The sequence below is a fragment of the Cheilinus undulatus genome, linkage group 19 (genome assembly GCF_018320785.1).
Source record: "Cheilinus undulatus linkage group 19, ASM1832078v1, whole genome shotgun sequence".
Lineage (NCBI taxonomy): Eukaryota > Metazoa > Chordata > Actinopteri > Labriformes > Labridae > Cheilinus > Cheilinus undulatus.
In genome coordinates, this window is record NC_054883.1 from 25,097,840 (window position 1) to 25,119,862 (window position 22,023).

General features: G+C 39.3%; 1 protein-coding gene across 1 annotated transcript in view; it reads left to right on the forward strand.

The window, feature by feature from the left end:
• Positions 1–22,023, forward strand: part of ctnnd2a (catenin (cadherin-associated protein), delta 2a) — a 395,533-nt gene that overhangs the window by 232,697 nt on the left and 140,813 nt on the right. Inside the window, exon 13 of the mRNA XM_041814718.1 lies at positions 16,461–16,593. Coding sequence (XP_041670652.1) covers positions 16,461–16,593 — 133 coding nt within the window. The remainder of the gene's footprint in view (positions 1–16,460; positions 16,594–22,023) is intronic.

Genomic DNA, 22,023 nt, shown 5'->3' on the forward strand with positions numbered 1-22,023 from the left:
AAAAAAACTGAAGTGCTGAATTCTCAGTGTTAAACATTTCAGTATTGATTTTAACACTTCAAGTGCAATTTTAACTCTGTTCAGAGTAAATGCTCTTCAGTGTTGGAGTTATGTGACAATGTTAATCCATTCAGTGTTTAACTCTGTAGAGAGTCAGTTAATCCAAGCTCTGCCCACTGCCATTTCAACTTGGGGGGCAGAGTTTTCCCATCATGCCTTTGTGCAGAGTGTTTAATTGTTTTAGATGTAACCTGTTGTACAGAGATAAACTGCTGGGATTCACTTGTACATGTTTGTTGAATTATTTTGTTGTTTTTTAAGCTAAACACGTCTGTACCTTGAATGTAGTCATCTACTGAGTTGGTCACTTTCTGACTGTGGTAATAGCTGGCCAACACAGGGTGCACACTTTTGACTTTGGGCATATTCAAGCTCTGTGTTTATCTCATTGCACCAATGTTGCCATAAAACACCCCCTATTCCCACAGTTGTTGAATGTGAGGTGGAAATCTATATTTATTATGAATGTGAAATGTTTGGTACTGTATATATTACTAAATTAAAAGTACTTCAGGGTGGGGGAGCGAGCTGTCTGCTCTGTGAAAGAGGCTGAGGAGATCATTGGAGAAGCAAACTCCAAAGAGAAAGATCCATGTTATTTACCCTCGATGGTTGCATTACAGTCATTTTATACATCTCACGTTGTGAAAGCTGCGATACATTAAGTATACCTGATACGTCACCCACCCCTACTCAACTAACTAAAGGATTACTTCAAACATATTTGATCTTAATCTTACAAAGGATAAAAATTCTATAAGAATTACACAAGTTGTATTTCTAGTTTCACACAGTCCCTCTCATCAGCCCTCTCCCCTGTCATCTCTGTTCTTCCCATTCATGTTAGTCACTCTCATTCAACAGCTCTCATTCTACTCACTCTGTCCTTTATTCGCCTTTATTCAACCTCCTGAGCCTCCTATTCCCAGCTGGAAGATGCCGTAGAGAGAGTGCATTGATTTTTCTCTCTGTCTGTGTGGTTACTGCACAGACTTAAAGGTGGAAAAACTCAAGACTCATCGAGGACAGAGGGAGGTAGAAGGAGTCAGTGAAAGAGGAGTGGTGATCTGTGGAGACAAAAGAAAAAAGAAGGTGAAGAAGAAGAAAAATTCCACGTCAACAAAGAGAGAAGAGACTAGTATTCTTGAATTCCCCTTATATCTTCATTTGAAAATGTTGTGTTGCTCATATTAGGGCTGGACATTTACATTAATTTCAGTGCTCTACTTGCTCATGAAAATACCAGAGTGAAGGCTAATAAAAATATTTTCACTGGAAAAAAATCAGAACTGAACCTGCCCACTGTTGTGCTGCTCTTCAGTACTTCAGTTCTGAGTTTAGAATGAAAGACAAGTGATGGTATCTTGGAACCAATGCATGTGCAATGCACTGGTAGTGAAACTTATTCCATCCCAGTCTCTTATTGTTGGCTCTCATTCCATGTCTTTCTTCCAGTATCTTTCTCTTTATGATCCGCTTTTTTGATGTAAATGAAATACGTCTCTGTGATCTGTGAAAACCAAAGTCCTTTTCCTCTTCCCCGTTAAAGCAGCAGGTCCAGAGTTAGAAGGAGGATGAGGTGTTTTCATCGCTGCTGTTGTCATCCGCTGTTTTATTTCTGGACTCCATCTCTTATCTTTCAATTTGTCTGACCAGATATTACCACCATCTCCTATTTCTTTCCCTACTTTTCATTGATCCCCCTCGCTGTGCCGGGGATTTGTTTTGGGTTTTCCTGCTGCAGAAGTGTTCCACACGGTGGTATTTTTAGCAGAAGTGAAGACCATGACCAGAAAACAAATCAGAACCAAAGGCTGTTGGAGCAAAAACAGAGAAAATATTGTACATAGCAGAAGCACCTCAATAGTGCAGCTGTAACTACAGCCTAGTATTGTCTCGATACTGTATTTTCAGTCTTTTTTGCTGTGTTACGTTAGGCCTGCTGAACCATCAATCATTTCCAACCCCAGCGCAGCTTTGGCAAAGGGGCATGAGTCTGGATCTGCTCGACATTCCTGAACATTAAAGGGAAGGTTTTTATAACTAATACTGTACTTATGGTGATTAGCACTGGTCATTATAATAACTAGAGCCCTACACAGGGACTCTTAATTCCAACCCTGCCTGTCCCACTGGATTTCTGATCACTACAGTCCACTCCACCTGCACCCGCAACAGGTGTCAAATCCCACCCAATCCCACATGGATTCTAACATCCATGTAAAATTTTCAGAATAACATTGTGTTTAACTAAAGGAATGGAAATATTGATTTGTTCACTTAAGCACCACACTGATGAAGTTTCCTCAGAATGAGGGAAACCCAAAGGAAACAATCACATCCTTGTCATGTGTAATGATGCCACACATAGATCAAAAAGCAGCTGGGAGTCTCAAGCTGACTTAACTCCTTCATATGGTTTAGTATTAGTAATGTCAAAATATTTACCGACCGTAGCATTTATTTTAAAGACATGCAGAGATGGAATTGTTTCCTGACCTCTGGAAAGTTTGTGCTCTATAAAAATTACAGCACACTTCCACCAGCTCTCACAGACAGCATGCCATGCTGTTATCGTCCTCATCATTAGATGCTTAATATAATAAGTCCATTTTGCATGGAAAGGGGTGTTTTCCCCCTATTAACTGCATAATGGCTCAGCATCTCTGCACAGTGATGTATACTTGCACTGACTTGCCTACAGCATAATAAGGGGAGCATCAAAGCTGTCCCTTTTGACTTGCAAAGTTTTAGTGCACATACTACCTTGTCTTTTTTGTTTTCTTATTTTACCGCAATAGCATGTAATTATTCATCGTTACCTTAATCTGATAGCATCGGACAGGTGGTGAAAGCTCTCTCTTAGTGTGGATGAAGCACACCACATTTATGTGTGCATACTCAAAGCATGAAGTAGAAAGAATTTACTGGTGTCACAAAGTTAGTTGTTCAATTCAGGTCAATTTAAACACATTATTTGTCCCCAGGGGGAGAAGTTCTCAACTTTTTCTGATATCTCAAAGTACAACTTTACAAAGCTACAACTTGGCTTTGGAGCCAGCTTACCCAAAGAAAGCCAATGAATGTTGAGCATGTGTCATTGTTCTCGTAAAGACAATGCAATAATAATTTCCAGAAAAATTTAACACATGGTGTCTAAAATCTGCCCCAAAGCTCCAGATTCTCACTGAATTACACCACCCAGGCAGTTTGTGCAAGAGACAAACTTCTTCTATTTGTCAGTTGGACACATCAACAGAGTTGGCTGTTTTCCTGGATACCATCTTAATTAAAAGTTGCTCTTTAATTAAAGACACCCAGCACTGCACTGTGAGTCAATGTTTCTGTGTCTTCACCTGAATCTTATTTCCACTGCAGTGTATTGGTAGAGTAGCTGGACTCTCCTCTTTGTATTGACTTTATCTTCGTTAATGCACTCTACCTTTGTGTATGCAGCCCAGAAATACGCATGCAAACAGATCTGTGGCAGAAGCACAAAGAAACTAGAGTGTGGAAAGCACGCCAGCAAGACTCCTGCATCTCCTGCAGTGGAGGAATGGAATTGGTAAACCTTCGCAATCAGTGTTTGAGTAAATGAGTGTGAATGGGTAGGTGTGACCTGTGGTGAAAAAGTACTTTGAGTAGTCAGATGACAGGAAAAGCCCTTGGCAAGCACAAGTCAATTAATAAGTCAATTTCCTTTACATCTGCCTCCAAGTGGTTGTAATATTGACAATAGGACAGAGATGTACGTTAGATATTGAGAGATAAACCTAAAATATTATCCCAGTCTGCCTCTGGGGCTAGCACTGTGCTAACGTAAGCCACATTTGCCATTGTTAACCCCAAACAATGATCCTTAACAAAGAGTGCCCGACTGTGACTGTATTCTGACATTAGTCTGTTTTTAACCAACTTTCTTCTTTCTTTTCTAATTTCAAAAGTGCCATTCAGTTCTCTAAAGGGTAAATATATCTTATATAACTCCACGAGAGAAACACTCCCTTTAACACCCCCTCCCCCAACGCAGTGATGAAGATTGATGTTCAGGTCCTAATTAGCATCTGCTCGAGTATGCACTCTGCCAGTCTGTCCATTCCCGACCCTCCAATCAGTTAGGACTCATGACAGGCCCTGTCCAATCAGATTAAGGCCAGCGGGACAGACTTCCTGTGTGGAGCTGTCACTCCAGATGCATTGTGGTTCCTATTGACGGATGTGATTTGGGCCAGGGGACCTAAATCCTATACCCTTGAGTTTTTAGATTTGTGTGGACAATACAAGCTCCATAGCTGGTGTCAACGGAAAATCAGGTCAGAGAGATTCACAAGAGTGTGTTCAAAGTCTGTCGTTACTGACAAATATAATGTCTATTTTGATTTTGACTCACACCCGTATGAGCTGAGAGATATTAACAGAGCAATACGGTATAGCTGTGCCTTGACTTGTAAAAAAACATATTTTTAACAATCTAATGCACCAGTCAAATACATTGTTGATCAAACATTTTGTATTCTTCAGTTAGAAAGCATTTTGACGGTGTGGGGCGGCATCCCCCTCCCTGGAAAAAGGAGGCTTGTCAATGCTGGCCTCCACGGAGCGCGGTTTATCAGAGACTACCTCCAGAATTTGGGAGTGGAGAGGATAGAATTGCCTGCAAGTCCAGACCTCAACCCCACTGAACACTTGTGGTATCAGGGCATACTCTTATCCTAGATCTGAGTAAATCCTGACATCAAAAGAAAGATGCACATACTCTCCTTCTTTGGCTAATCTTTGGCTTCATGTTATACGTTAGACTGACATCACGTTGCTTTCACCAGTAGCTTCCGACATGACATTTTGCAGCTTAATTTCAATATTGACGGATAGTTTCATTTCCAGTATCATCCAGTAGTCCATTCATTTTTCTCCATGGTGTGTATGTTGTGTGTGTATCTTTATTACTGTTATGTATTGCATGCACAAGGGACAGTTACAAATGCCTACTCCAGATTGACTGTATCCAATGCCATTCCACTCAGCTGCATCTCTGTGCAGTTTGACTCTTCATGAACAGGAGACCCTAAATTTCATTACCCAGCGGTGCTCATTTTTTAGTCATGTCTTTATTTATCATATTCTCTGTTTCATAATTTATCCTTCTACACTTCGTCTCTGCCATTTCATGTGTTTGAGTTCAGGGATACAGAGCACAGCAATGAATGATGCATCACAGGGGAGATACTCTGCTGTCACTCATGCCTCTCCTTCCACCGCTACTTTTTTTATACATTGCACAAAACAGCTAAAATTACATTTAACAGCAGCATATGTGTCATGGTTAGATGGGAAAAAAAAAAGAAAAGTTTCTTGGGACCATCCTCTAAAATGTACAGCCCACCTATTTTAATTCTATGTAACTCTGCAGTGCTTATGTCAGTCATCACCAAACTTTACAGTGATGATCACAAATTGATCCTGAAAACATTCATGCATCAATATCATTACTGTGTCACAGCGCCTCCTTCTGCCAACTGGAAATTTCCTGTATCATTTCTTATTTTTTTTCCTTAAAAACATCTCCAAACAGTGAGCCCCCACAAACCCTTCATCCTAGGTTTATTATTTTTGGTCTGCATATGGATCATCATCATCAGACCAACAAAAAGCCTTTTAGACCCATGCCAGAATCCCAACAGGAAGTCTGCCAGCTACCTCGTAATTTCAAAAGGAGGAATTTTTGATGGTGCAAAATGACTTTAACCTGTTTATACTTTTATATACATTATGTGTTCTTCTACAATTTGGCAAGACAGCAGTTTTACACTGCTCACATGCAAACATCTCATTATGGCACCCACTAATTCCAAAAGGAATTGACTCATTTTGGCCATTTGTTTGTTCCTCTGACTCTGTTGTGCCTATCAAGGCCAGACTTTTCATCTGAAGTCCTCCATAATTGTCCACAACACTGACATGTTTCATTAATAGACACCTTGCTGGCAGTGTCTAGCATTTCAATATCTCACCAATTTCACATGAAGTTGGCATGACTCTCATATGAAACATCTGATTTGCTTTATATTTCACATGTATGTTGAAGGTCTGCCCTCCTACACATTCAAAACTTAATTTGATTTTTTTTTTTTTTTGGTGCAGCGCCCTCTACTGGCAATATGAAGTGACACACTTGAGACATATCTTTTTTTCCTATTCCTGAGTTTAACCTAGCAAGCTCAGATTGTGACTGAAAGGCCCCAATATTTCTCTACAACACTGACATTTCTTATCAAAGGATACCTCACTTGCTGTGCAGACTTGCCAGTTTCACAGGGAGTTGCAATAACTCATATGGTACATCTGATTTCACATGTATGATAAAGGTCGGTCCCTCTGCATATAAAAAGGTTTATTTCACTTTTCTGCTGTCACGCCACCTACTGTTAAAAGCCAGTAGCACCTCTTTATATAACTTCTGTTGATGCCTGGTTGTTTTGCAGTACTACACCTTATGGTGTCATCTGTTTGCTAACCACCATAAAAACAAGAAGAAAGTCAAAGTAGAAGTCATGTCCAGTTACACACAGTGCTAAGACTGTAACTTTGCTTCCTGAAACTTAAAAAAGCTTCTATTTACTAAAAAAGAATATAAAGTCAAGGCTGATGGACCATTTTGAAGTTAAAGTTGTGTGAATAACGCTCTGTTAGCCTATAACTGGCAGTTTCTATTATAATCTAGCATCAAGCTTCAGATCCTACAGAATCTTCTTATTTTCACTGAATAATTGGCAGCTACTTTCAAAGGGTAATTTTCCTTGAAATACACATTCCTTATCCTGTCAGTGTTTTTTTTTTTGTTTTGTTTTTTTTGTTTTTTTTTGTTTTTTTTTTTAGCTTAGATGAGCTCACCATGTTTGTTTTTATAAAAGTCTCCATTCATGTCTACTGTAAACCAGCGGTCATGCTGGGATTCCTTTAGCCTCATGAGACCTGGAAATCAAACACAGAGAAATATAAAGCAGCTGGTAAAACATGAAGAAAATCTTTTTAATAACTCCTGCATTTTCATGTGTTTTACTCTTATATCACCCTCTCCTGTTCATGCCGGTGTATGTGTGATTGCATCAAAGCCCTGGCGTCACAGCAGTCTTTTCTTTTGTCCTAGTTATATCACTCTATCTCTGCCTCCACCCTCCCTCTCCCACAATCCCCCTTGCCACCTGCCTTTATTCTCAATATGTCAGACTCGCTCTGCTTCCACACCCAGAGTTTCCATTGAAAGTATTTCGCTGCATCACACCCCCGCATGCCTCAAGAAATGGCAAAGTAACCTGTCTAACCAGGAACACTAAGATCTGTGTGACAAAGGTGTCACCTTATTTATTCTCAAACCCACCACTGTTCTGTAAAAAGAACATAGAACTCAATATCAGGAAGGCAATGCTTGGATTGTTCTGTTCAATGTTTGCTATTATGCATGAAAGAACATATAAACTACAGATTATTGTGTGAGGAATCTTATAAAGCTGTGTGGGTTTTCAGCAGGATGGAAATGGACTTTCTCACCAACCTGCCTCTGTGGCTGCTGGATTCAAAAATATACTTTTTTTTTTAAATCAGCCACTTTATTTCACTGGTAGCTGTATGTATTGATGGATGAAGGCTTGTGTCCATAGAAGGCATTATTTGCTCTGGCAGCATCAGTTTCAGAGAGCATCCCACCAACGCTTATTGTTGCAGAACAGTGTTAATTTGGTCGACTAAAACTCTGACTAAAAGTATTTGTCAACTACCTTTTTTCAATGAGAAAGACTAGACTAATGTTGTGTTCACACCAGATGTGAGTTAATACATTTAAAGTCAATATAAAGACAGGAGTTCGCCTTGGGTGCGCAGACGCTGCTAATGTGCGGAGCTAATGATGTGAATGTGCAGCAAGAATGTGACGGAAAATCTACAGACACACTCAATCCCGAAGGTCCCATGCAGCGAATTTCTGCCTGGCCACACACATCTCCGAAATCTTTACAGGTGTGGCCACACCAGAAGTCAAAACATGCTACAGACGTGATTTTTGAAGACACTGCAGTCTAGCCTTGGGGAGAGTTCCGGTTTGCAGTTAGGAAGAAACACATTATATGTTTCGGCTTCATGATTCCACGTCAGTTTGTGCCCAACAGCATACAACTAGATACCTCTATTGCAGGGAAGTGGACAGAAATACACAGTTTTTTAAACCAGCTTTAGCTACTACAGCTAGGTAGGTAACTTTATAAAAATACTCATAGGTAGATATGGTTGACAGTGAGTGAGTCAGCACAGGACAGGACAAAACATGATAAAGTGACCATAGTGCTCAAAACTAAGGAGGGGGCTAACCCCAATTATAAACAAGATTACAGACCAGGGGGAATGAAAGCAAGATACAGCTAAGAACGTAACATGGCCTTGTAAAAATGAGGTAGTTAAAAGTAACAGTGCATCCCCCAATGGTAAAATCAATGCAGGTTAAACAGGATAAGAGACGTGCCTTCACTAAGGAAAGACCAACAGAAGGAAGGAAGATAAAAAGTTCACATTATTAGTCCATACATATCACAAAGTTTGCTCCTACATCACTTAAGCTGTGTTGCTATGATGAATTTATCTCACTGATGGCTGCTGGGACAAAGGTGTTCTTAAATCACTGAGTTTTACAGGCTGGTAACTATGTCCAGAAGCAATACGCTGAAATTTGGCATTCAGTCAACTGTGTGATTTAAAGACTGGCAAGTGAACTACATTTAGATAGTGGTATTTTTATCGGCTAAGTGGGATTTGATTTATGTTTTTTGGCACAAATCATTCCGTACATTACCTTTATTTACCCGCCACCTTTGCTGGGAGCAAGGTTATAATAGTTTTCATTACTACAAATTTTTATTTCATTTTAACCTTTTGTTTTGAATTTCAGTTTAGTTTAGGTTTTTACTGATTTTTATTTTAGTTTAGTTTTTAATTTGCAAAAATGCTTTAGTTTACTTACTACTAGTTTTATTTTTTTCGTCAATGTGGGATACCTGCCAAGGACGAGGCCCAAAAGGGCTCTTCACTTTTCACTTTAATTATTCAATTTTAGTGTTTATATGCAACTCAAGACCTAAAATTACTATTGTGTAAAGTTGTCCTCAATCAAATCAGATGTTTTCACTATCTCTAGGCTTCAGCATTCATGTCAGTCAGTATGCTACTGTCAAAGAGTAAAACTAAAGAGATTTGTCCCTGATTATATTTCATTTTAGTTAGTTGTGTAAGCACACAATACATTTTTAGTTAGTTTTTGTTTTATTTGTAAAGCTTAGCTTGTATTTAGTTTCAGTTAACTAAAATGATTTTTACATTTTAGTTTTAGTTATCTAGTCTGTTTTAGTTGCCTATAATGACCTTGGCTGGGAGGCAAAGCAATTTCACCTGACACTGAAGGAAAACACTAGAATTTGTGGGTTGTGGTTTCCAGCCCTAGTATTCAGTGTGAAACTCAGAGTTTAGTTGACACTGCCTCTGTGATGATGTCTCTTTTCTCTGGGCTGTATCCTTTCTGTTTGCATCCTGCTGTTTTACGCCATTAACTTGTCGCCTGGCAGTGAGACTCCGAGGGCTGTAGCTCTCATTAACACCAGTGTAGCAATGACTGGCATCTCATCCGTGGGTTGTTTTACCTTGTCTCTAAGCATTTCTTCTTTTCCAGTGTTCTTCCAGCTTCTTTCTTCCTGTTTTACCCACAGTTGCCTGCCAAATGTTCAGTCTTTTCCCCTCAACTTGTCTTCCTGATTCTCATTCTCCCTCTGTATTTCACTCGCTCTCTCTCTGTCTCTCTCCTTACCAGGGGTTTTTAATTAATGGCGAGCCATGATGCTTATCTTATCAGCAGATCACTCTGCTTTCTATTAACTACACTGACAGAGCTGGGAGGCTGCTGGGGATGGATGAACACACTCAGCAACACACCCGTGTACAATCATAATCAAGAACACAAACTTTAACGCATTCATGCATGCTGAAGATGAACACACAAAAATGACAACACTAAAAAGTGCCATCCTCCACACACGCACAAAAGGGATGGGAAAAATGAAACAAAAAACAAGCTTTTTAATGTGTATCCATCTTTAACTATATCTATCTATGACATTTATCATTTCGTAATTTGATTATTTACACCCAGGCGTGATTACTGCCAGAACTGTTGAATCCAGAAATCTCTAGAACCTGTCTGACAAGTGAAGTAGGCTAGAAGATCTCCAACACATCATGGCGCCATCTAAAGAAATTCAAGAACAGCTGAGAAACAAAGTCACTGACATCTATCAGTCTAAAAAAGTTGAAAGACATTTCTTAGGCTTTTGGAGAGAACAATTATCCACAAATAGAGAAAACTTGGAATACTTGCCAGCCAGGTGTGGCAGGCCTACCAAGATTACTCCAAGAGTGCACGGACGACTCATACAGGAAATCACATAAGAACCCAGAACAACATCTAAAGACCTGCAGGCCTCACTTGACTCAGTTAAGGTCAGAGTTCATGATATAACAATAAAGGAAAAGACTGGGCAAAAATGGCATCCATGGGAGAAAAACCAGTGCTGACCAAAAAGTACACAAAGGCTTGTCTCACATTTGACTACATACATGCTGATGATCCCCAAGACTTCTGGGAAAATATTCTGTGGACTTACCAGACAGAAGATGAACTTTCTGGGAGATGTTCGTCCCGTTAAATCTGCATTTCATCAAAAAAACATCATGCCAACAGTCAAACATGGTGGTGGTGGTAGTGTGATGGTCTGGGTCTGCTTTGCTGTTTCAGGACCTGGACCACTTGTTGTGGTTGATGGAACCATGAATTCTGCTCTCTACCGGAAAGTCCTGAAGGAGAGTGTCCGGCCATCAGTTCACAACCTCATGCTCAAGCATACTTGGGTTATGGAGCAGGACAATGATCCCAAACATACAAGCAAGTCCACCTCTGATTGGACAAAAAAAAAAAAAACATATCAAGGTGATGGAGTGGTCTAGTCAAAGTCCAGACTTAAATCTGATTGAGATGCTGTGGTGTGACCTTAAAGACCTTAAAAGACCGTTCATGCTGGAAAACCCTCCAATGTGGCTGAATTACAACAACTCTGCAAAGAAGAGTGGGTGAAAATTCCTTCATAGAGATGTGAAAGACTCATCGACAGTTACCACAAACACTCGCTTGCAGCTGTTGCAGCCAAGGATGGAACAACCAGTTATTAGGTTTGAGGGGTCAGTGACTTTATCACATAGGACCAGGTAGGTTTGGATGGCTTTACCCTAACACTTAATAAATCATCATTTACAAAATATTTTTTATGTACTTAGGTTATCCTTGTCTAATAATACAAATTTGTTTGATGATCTGAAACATTTTAGCATGACAAATATTAATAAATAATGAAATTAGCATAGTTGAAATGAGCATGGTTAGCAGAAGTGAAGACATGGATGCTCAAGTAGTCAGTGAATTGAGATGGAAAGACTTTTCTATATGTCCCCTGTATTGTTGAAAAACTTTGTATCTGCGCTTCATGGGCCCATTTAATCCTCTCAAACTGTTGGTGTCTCATATTTTAAAAAAAGATCCATAGTTGTAGGGTGGACTCCATTGTCTACACAGGAAGAAAAAACTCACACAGTTGATGATGTGCATAGCTACTATGGTTGCTTCTTCTTTCTTCTTTTTGGCAGATTTGAAGAACTAAATCACAGTTGCATGTAATGCCACACTTGTACGCTTTAACAACCTCATCAAAATAGCAGTCCTTGTACTTAGGATCTAATGACGTAGCAATGGAGAAAAGTGGAACAGAATTTATTTGTTACAGTATATTGCTAACAGCCTGTAATAAAGAAGTCTTTGTTGTTTTAACACCATGATCAGTGGCTGTTTCCTTACATAGAAAACCTTTCAGGACTCTTACTGAGAAGATCACATCAGCAGCTGATGCATCTGATGTGCTGACTTCTTTTGCCAGCTGTTTAGATGAAAAGAGAATTGTGGTTAAGTTTTCAAACTAACTGCTGTGCAGTTAAAGCTGCTGGGAGATTGTAGTTGGATGCATATGGTTGTTTTTGTTCCAAGAGGCTATGCATCATATAAAACATACAGTACTTTTCCACTGGGTGAAGACATCCTGCTGCAGGTTTTTTGGCTTTATTCCTGACTGCACCTGCACAACCTGCTGGCACAAGTAGGCAAGCAGGGAATGTGTCCAGCTGATTTATACTTGCAGCCACATCCGAGATGCTGCAAATACTATTGCTGACAGCAAGCTGGAGGGTGTAAACTGCACAGCCAAAACTTGTCAGACCTCTGTCTGTCATTGCATGTGTCATATTTTAGCATTAACTCTCACAACAGCATGCACTCTAGACTGTTTTCCATGTTTGACACACATCAGCTACTGCCATCGGCACGTCACTTGATTTGCAGATGGGCCGGTGACCGCAGGATGACCATCAGCTGATGCTGATGTTAGACCAATGCAATGGTGCATTATTATTAAGCATCATTATCGGTGATTTTTACTGGAAACATCCTTTTAATTTAGCATTTTGCCAGCTTTCTATTTTTTAAAAACATGAGTATAAACTGTATTGCTCTAAATGATATGTCCTTACCTTATATCACGTTTAAAAACATTGATTTATCCAAGAACTTGATTTAATGCCCAGCCCTAACATACGCTGATGGACACAAACCTGCACAGAAGCAATCATGTCCACACACACACACGATGATACTATCTTAATCTTGCCACACACACACACATAAACAAACCAACTGCCCTGATGCTATCTGGCTGTGTGATTTAAGGAGCGTTGTTTGAGGGTCTCTCCTCCTAAATCCCCTTAAATGCCTTGGGAATCCCTCCCTCCTCCACCCTCTCTCTATCTCCCCTCTGCCTCCCTGGCTCAGTCTTGCTTTATGGCTGAATGAACACTTATCATTCAGCAGATAAAGAGCCGTCCAGGCTGGAGCTCGCTTTATCTTTGAGAGCCATGTTTACTCCCCGTGAACACTCTGCTTTCCACAGATGTTTCATACAACGCTTTTGCTTGATCCAGCAGAGATGAGAGTGCAGTGTCAAAGCTTCATTTTCTACTACAGAAAACTTCAAACACACAGACGATCTTCTACCCCAACAATTTTACCTCTCCAGGCGGGTCAATTGTCTCATATTTACTACATTTTCATGTTTGCCGATGCTGAGCTAGGAGGCGAAATAAATAGAACCTTTTCACAATTGCTAGATGGGGACTGAAGTGAGACGCATTTTGGTACAGAGCAGTGAGCATGAAGGCGGAAACAACAAAATCAATCCTCAAACACCACAATCGATGCCAGCGAAAATTCCACCAGAGGTTGTTGAGAGTTTTATGAAAAACGGAGAAAAGAAGGAGAGAGAGGAAACAGCTGACAGTGTGGTTATTGGAGAAAACATTACAGTAGACTGTAGACAGACACTCTCATGTACACACAGTCGCCCACACTTTCTTGCACAATCATAATTTCCTCATTTGGGGGACCGTAGCAAAACAATTATCAGGAGGGAATAATACAATAAAGGAGGCCATTTCCTGGGTATTACCAGGGGATGAAACATTAATTTTACTTTGTCCAGTGTGCTCATAGGAGTGTAAACTCCTAATGGTAGGAAGTACGGAGCATAACTCACACTGTAGACAGCAGCAGGCTGCCTGGACTAATGCTGTGTTCCACAACTCTCCAAAATGTTTACCCCTTTGTCTAAGGGTGGCTTCACATTGGGGACCCAAGCACACTTCACCAGAGTCCAGTTAATTTGATCATCTACAGCATCTATTGTCATTTGAAGGATATTAAAGAGGTTATTGATGAGAGAAATGTATGTAACAGAAATGAGATCTGATGGGAATACTTTATGTTACATATAGCATTTACGTCTTTGCTCCTGTTTCTAACTAACCTGCATTGCTGACTAGAATAACTAGGGAGGTATTTAGATTTTGGTCACTAACCTCCTCTGCACAATGACTAGCTGTAATTATTTTGTAAACAGTAAATTTTGCAGTGTTAAAGTAACACTTAAAAGAGTTTAATTAAATTTTCTGTTTCCCGAGTGTCACAGTTTTAGAGTTAAACTTTAAATAGAGTAAAAGTTTAACACTGGCTTTTACACAATGCTAATAAACTCTAATGAACTCCTACAGTAAATTTAAATTCAACACTTTCCCAAAGTTTATATAAACTTAGCACAAAAAGTAAGGAAATAAGAGTTTGATAGATTATTTCTTAACTGTAACAATGCTTCATGGCAATAAATATTATCTTGCTGGAAAGCCTGTTTATTTCCCTTTTAAATGGTGCCACATCTGCAGGGAACATGCATTTGTGAGATGAGCAGCAGAGCTGAGTTTGTGGGTTGCACTCATGACAAATTTGGCAAATCTTCTATGCCAATGACGAACAGCTTATTCTGCTGATGCTACTGACTCTTGTTTTGAGCTTCTGGTACTTGTGATGACAATCGAGTGCTTGTTCTGAATAGGGACCCGTGCCATAGGGCAACTTTAAGCTGGTGTTCTGCAAAAGCAAGTTGCAGAATTACTTGGAGTGAGTCCTGTTACCATCTTTGAACTGAAGGCTAAGTTCCATTTAACAGGGGATGTCAGAGACAGGCTTTGGCGTTTGCAGGATGATTTGCTCTCTGCCAAGACAATCTGGAACAGTAGGATCAAAGTGTGGAGAAGACGCAGAGAATGTTCATTGCTGCACTGATAAAATCACATCTTTTGGTGGAGGCAGTGTGACTTTGTGGGGAAAAACAAGGCTTGTCATCATTGGAGGAAATCTCAGTGCAGAGAGATATGGAGATGAAATTCTACAACCAGTGGTACACCCCACAGAGCGGGGTTTATCAGCATCTACCTCTAGAATTTGGAAGTGGAGAGGATGTAATGACCTGCCCGCAGTCCTGATCTCAACCCCATTGAACTCTTGTGGGATCAGCTGTTGGTGCCAGAGTGACCAACATAACCACATTGGCTGACTGGTGACAAATACTGGTTGAAGAATGGGATGCCATTCCACAGCAGTGTGTGGCCGGGCTGGTGACCAGTGAGAAGGAGGTGCCAGGCTGGTATGGATGTGTATGGTTCTTCTACATGCTACTGAGGCTCCTGTTTGTTAACTGATTAAGTTGTTAAATTGCCATTGACTCTTGTTTCAACTGGGATGAGACCCCACAGAAGGAATTGGAAAACATTGCAGGGGAGAGGGATGTCTGGGCTGACTTACTTCTCCTGCTACCATAGCAACCCGACTTTGGATGAGGGGAAGAAGATGCATGGATGGGTGGATTTATGCAATGTGTTTCACTGCATTAATGCTATTTCCATGTTGTCTTAAATCTTTAGCACTTTGATACATGTTTCAGCTGATTAAGTATAAGTGGTGCAATAAATATTGATGTGCATACATTTCTAAACTCATCTTAGCTGCTACTGATACTGATATAAATACAGATTTTTCATTGTAAAGAGCACTAATTCTCTCCTGTACATGTCACCGTTATTGTGACAGTCTATTCGTTTTCACAGAACTAGCAATGATGTGGTGTCTCTATGCTTTCATGCCATGTGCTTAAACATCAAAGTAGTCTTTCTATGATAGGCACATCAACACGGTATTTCTGTCATAGGACCTCCAGACAACACTTTTCTGCCCACCTGCATGTGTAACTGACTGCTATGTTTATTTGCCTTTTGAGCAGTGTGGTCCTGGAGGGTTACCATAGGTGCTGTAAAGCAGCGTTTGCTGTTGCTGTTATCTGATTTGCTGTGCAACTAGTAAGTAGAAACTGTGGCAAGAAAAGTTCTGCCTCTAAGTATTGTTTATTATTTTACTTTGTGATACTTAAGAAGTTTGTTCAGTTAGACGAGCCCTGGCAGTGAGGTTACACATGTTATGCTTATTAAATTGTTGCAATGTAAAACAAAGACTTATCCTTACATGCTCTAGTTTCCTTTGCCACTATGTTGATTGGAAGGGCAGTGTTTTGGCAAATTGGGCATTAAGTGTGTGATTTGCATTGTTTTTGTCCTATTGTGTAGCGCTGCTTAGAAAGCTGTTCTCCATAAGAAGAGAGCTCTCCGGTTGAAAAAGGAATAAAGTGGTTTGACATTTAAATCTCTCTTGTTCATACACAGCCTTATTTTCTGTCTGTCTCTCAGTGGATAAGTGAGAGTGTGAGGATGAGTAGCTGGAGCTGTTGGGGAAAAAAGGCAGTAATTTTATTGGACGACTCTCAGGTAATCTCCTGCCATGCTCTGTGAAAGTGCTGCAGGAATCAAAGTTTATGTCTGTCTCCCTGCAGAGAGTTCGGGTGGAGAGATCCGGAGCTGCCAGAGGTGATCCAGATGTTACAGCACCAGTTCCCATCGGTACAGTCCAACGCTGCAGCGTACCTACAGCATCTCTGTTTCGGAGACAACAAGATCAAAGCTGAGGTAAGGATCTATATGAGAGCTGTGGGTTTGACTTGTCTGAGGCTTGGATGGAGACACTATAAGTGCAGTAAAAGGAATAAAATAAATTCTACAGCCTTCTTTTTCTGTTTCCTGCAATCACTTTGAAGATTTGTCTAACCAGCTCCACATTGATGTTTTGCATGATCAAGCCTGCTGCATTCTCTATCCCTAAGCTGTTCCCTTTATTGAGTTTTGTCTATAATGGCAGCATAGTTCAATTAGTTCCAAAGTCACAAGTTGTCTCTCAAAAGCAATTTTGTAGAAATGCCCCTTTGGAACTCTCCAATAAACCCTTTAATAAGGCTAGAAGCTCTCTAAACAATGACAATTTGCACCTGCATTCACACTCGAATCTGAAACCTGGATTACACACGGTCTTTCTTTTTTCATCTTCTCTTTCAGAGAGTGCCAACAGACATACATAATCACAGACAAACATTATTTAACCTTATTTTAGGGGGCTTTCACTTTAGAACAGACTACACTTGAAATTTGAAATTAATTTGAGCATCAATCAGCCAATTTATTCTAGATTCATGTAATCCAAAGGGAGATATTCCATGACCGTTTTTGTTCTAATCTTGCTGATTACGACATATAGCTCATAAAAATGAAAAAAATTTGCTTTATTAAAAAAAAACTAGAATATCACAAACATCAGGCAAAAAAGGATTTATAATACAGAAAGGCTGACCTTCTGGAAAATTCTCCTTATTAATCACCCAGTACTTGGTTGGAGCTCCTTCTGCACAAATAACTGCAACAATCCAGACTCAACAATCCTGATGAGCCTTCAGCTCATCTTGTTGAATTGTTGTTCCAGAGATTCTCTGTGGGTTTAAGTCAGACCAGTTGGCCGGCCAATGAAACACTAATACCATGGTCAGTAGCCCAGTTTTTTGTACTTCTGGCTTCACTGTGGACTTGATAAAGACCACTGAACCAACAGAAGCAGACGACCATCACTGACTGTGCTGACTGAAGGGTTCTCATCCTCTCAGATCTTCCCCCAGACTCTGAGACCTCAACGGTCTAGTTCTTTTTCTCCTTTGCCCAGGTGAGATGTTTTTGACATCTGTGGTTCAGGATTGGCTTGGCACTTCAACGCTTTTCCTGGACTCGTCTGTGTGGTGGTTCTTCATCCACTTACTCCAGTCTCAGTCCAGTCCTTGTGAAGCTCCCCTAAGTTCTTGAATCTGCTTTGTGTTACAATCCTCTGAAGGTTGAGCTCATCCTTGTTGCTTGTGCTCCTTTTCTTCCCACACTTTTCCCTTCAGTCAACCTTCTTTGAAACTGCTTTGATACAGCCTCTGAGAAGGGCCTGACCATTCAGCAGTGACCTTCTGTGGCTTACCCTCCTTGTGAAAGGTTTCTGTGATTGTCATTGGCATTTGTTACGTCGGCAGTCTTCCCCATGATTGTGGTTGTGTGTACTGAACCAGAGTGAGAGACTGAAGGCTCAGGGAACCTTTGGAAAGTTGGCTTTTTCATTATGTCCTGATATTTTGAGATAGAGGATCAAAACAAAAACGCATAGAAATGTTTAAGGTTGTAAGAGATGAATCTAGAATATATTGAAATATAACTTTTGGAAGTAAATCACAGGAAAAAAAATGAACTTCTACATGACGTTCATTTTTTTTTTATTGCAATAGATGCACCTGTATCTATGGCCATTTGTGGCTTTGGTTTGCCTTGTGTGTGCTTTACAAACAAATGAGGGTGTTGCAAAAATCCATATCAGTTTACCAGCCACCACTACCAGAACGTCACTGATAACTGATGCCGCATCGCTAAAATGCTCTTCCGCAGTTTAACAAAGGAACGAACGCAAACAAAAAAACAGCTCACATTTATTTATATGGAGAATCTGCAAATGTAGGCAATTAAAAATGTAAACACAAAGGGACTGATAATTTTCATTCACACCAACCCACTAACTCACCCACACCCAAAAAGTGTGCATGCACGCACACTGAGAAAATGCATTGTACAAACATACCAAGACATCCCTGCTGATTCTACTCCCACACCCTCATCTCTGACAGAAACCTGAAATTGTCCCTGTCTTTTGTAATGCCTGTAATTACTGCCTGAATGGAGGTGCCCAACAATAGAGAAAATAGCAACCGTGTTGACAGTGGAGGCTTTGGCCTGCCTTCTGTTTAATTGTTTTGCTCAGTGCCCAAGGAGCCTTTAAATACTATTTACACCAATTAAATCTGGAAAGGATATCAAGCAGCCACTCTAGACGCTTGTCAAAGCAGACTCACATTCACACACAACCACATGTGCATGTAATGGAATCATGTGGCAGGTGCATCCTGATACAGTCAGGGTTTTCACAGCAGAGCCTTTATGGAGCGCTGCCATCATCATGGGTGTGAATCTTCTGATATATCCTACTTTGATTTCAATTCTGGGGGTCATGATTTGATTCAAATTGGATTTTTAATGGGTTTTGGATTTAGAAGATTATCCCTGTTTGTCAAAGTGGCTATTTTTTGAACTCAAAGTCAATATTTAACAAAGAAAAGTACTGTAAACAAAACAGTATCTTTTTCCACGTACATCAGGTGTTACATGTTTTTTATTTTGTGTCATGTAAAGATACTAAAGCAGCTGTCATTACACTGGACTGGATTAAAATGACTTAGGGACTTAGGATTCTTATAAATAAATGGTGGATTTCTGCACAAACATCGCGACATATGGACATCCTGAGTGCATAATGCCACAATTCCACTTGTGTGAAGATCTATGGTCTATGTATACATACTGGATGCATATCAACAGACTATGGGCAGCACCATCACACATAAACAAATCTATGACCTTACATACTCAATCCTGTTCTTTGTTCTTCTTTTAAGGAAGAAATGTCCTCTTGTCGCTTGTTGCTATGTCACGACTCTGCCGCGCCCGGAAGTACTGCCTCTTGCTCCTCAAACAACGCTGATTGGTCCTGTCACTTTCCAACAGGGCCCAATCTGTTCAGATGGGAGCTTTGCAAGATGGATTAGCCAGGGAGAAACACTGAAATAGGCGAATCCATCTGCTTTGCAACGTTAAGAAATGAATACCTGTGACTCTGATGTGAATCAGTGTATTTCCTGCTCGCTCACCAGGCCTCATTTTCACATTGATCCCACGGTGTGATGTTGGTGTCTCTGCCTTGCATCATGGCGGCGCAGCAGAAGATTTACATGCACACACAGTCTGAAGTACGTTCACACAGTGCTGTTCTCTCCCATTGGCTCCACCCGTCCCATCTCACATCTCTAAGGTGAAGACCTCCCCACAAACCACACACACACACACACACACACACACTTCATGCCATAATATTCATGCTGATAGAATATAAAAGGTGTAAATATCTGGTCTTGAAACATCAGTGTGAAGTAGTGAAATGAAAGTGAACTTAATCATCACTAAGCCAGATCCACAATATTAGTCTGGATAAACATCCTTTTTTATGCAGAGGCAGTGAATTGAAATGTGTTGTTTTACTTTCTTTCAGTGTTGGGATTAATGACGTGTTATCTTATGATGAATAAAAATATCATTTATTTTAAAGCCCTGTGGAACAGAGTAATGAACCCCTCTCTGTTGGTAAAGTGTTTACTTTCTTGTTTGCTCCATTACAACACTTCTCCTCTTCTGTGGCGTAGGAGTTCCATTGTTCTTGCTCCATTCCAAAGTGAAAACATTTTTCTTTCAGGCTCTTTTGTTTTATTTCTGAAGTGTTTCAAAACTAAATAGCACCTTTTATGGTTCCACGTTTGATCCTCCTAAGAGGCTCGAACACAGATGTGTGCTTGAGACGTCATGTCTAATAGAGCCGAGCTTCTGAAAACATCTTGACTCTCATTGACATTTCTCCTCACTTCTTCTTCTTATCTGGCACTGTTGATTAAATTTTAATCAAAGGAAATTCAAAAGAAACTTTCAGAAGAAATACGCATTTCATGGCCTTCAAAAGAGCCTGAGTGGATGTCGGTTTATGTAGTGGTGTTTCTTCAACATCTATGCCAAATATAAAAACACTGGGTTTGTTTAAAGCACCTATGTTGATCGATCTTCAAGGATAGGACGGATTTTCTTTCAAGCAAAGAGCCACAGCTTTTTAATGTGGTCTTTTTAAATCATTAATGCAAACACATAGCTGACCAGTGTCTTTGTAGGAATGCAAGAGTAATCACACAAAAGCTGACTTTTGTTATTCTTCCAGCAGCAGTGGAAAGGTTTCTCTCTAACAGGAGGGATAGGCGACAGGAGGAGTTAAATTCAGAGCCATTTAAATCTCTTCTAAGTTCATCTTATCATGGTTTAATCTCTATTTGTCTCTGCTTGATATGGGCATCTGCAGAGTCTTAAAACGTATTAAAATAAAGATAAATCAATTTAGCCTAAATTAAGAATTTAAAAAGTATTTTGAAGTCTCGAATGCAAGACTCTATTGGGCAACTGGAGGCCCTGGGGCCACATGCGGCCCTCCACCTCATAAATGTGGACTGAAGTCAATTTAAAATATTGAGAAATTATAAACCTTAAGAAAGCAGTCAAAATCTGCCATGAAAGCATGAAAACAAACACTTCTAATATGATCTTTTGCTACTGGTAAATGGTTTATTGTTAAATTGATTAAATTTTTTTTTTGTCAATTTCTTTTCATCAAAAATGTAATATTTTCTTTTTGTTGTTTTTTTTTACTTGTAACTAATATATATATATATTTATATATATTTATTCATTAGTATGCGTTATTATTTTCTAAATGGTTTTATTTTATTAATAACATTTGACAGTTATTCATTAAATTTTTAACTTCTTATATTTTTGTTTCATTTTAAAACTTTTAAAATGTTATTTCACTTATATTACTTATTTTTTTATTTATCAATTTTTTTATTCATTTAAATTCTTTTAGAATTTTTTCACTTATTTTTTGTTTTTTTTAATTTCATTAAAATATTTTTAATTTTTTTTTTTTTACATTTCTTTTAATGTTCTGTTTCATTTTATTTTATTTTATTTGGATGAAATAAAATAAAATGGAAAATGAAACAGAACATTTCTTTTAATGTTCTGTTTCATTTTCCATTTTATTTAATTTTATCCAAATTTGATTTTTCTTTATAATTCTGCTTTTTAATATAAAAATGTATTTTTTTTATTTAGTTCTCTCTTTTTCTTTTTTGTAGATTTAATTGTGATGCAATCATTTCAGTAAAAATGTTAATATGCATCACTAAATGCTCTTGTAAAAACATTTGCAAGTAAAATACCAAGTTAGTATCATGTTCACTGCACTTGTGTAGCTTGAAGTTGATTCTGATCCTGTGTATTTCTCATTAAATAAACAATTTCTTTTTGCATTTTAGTTTAAAAACACGCATGCCAGTA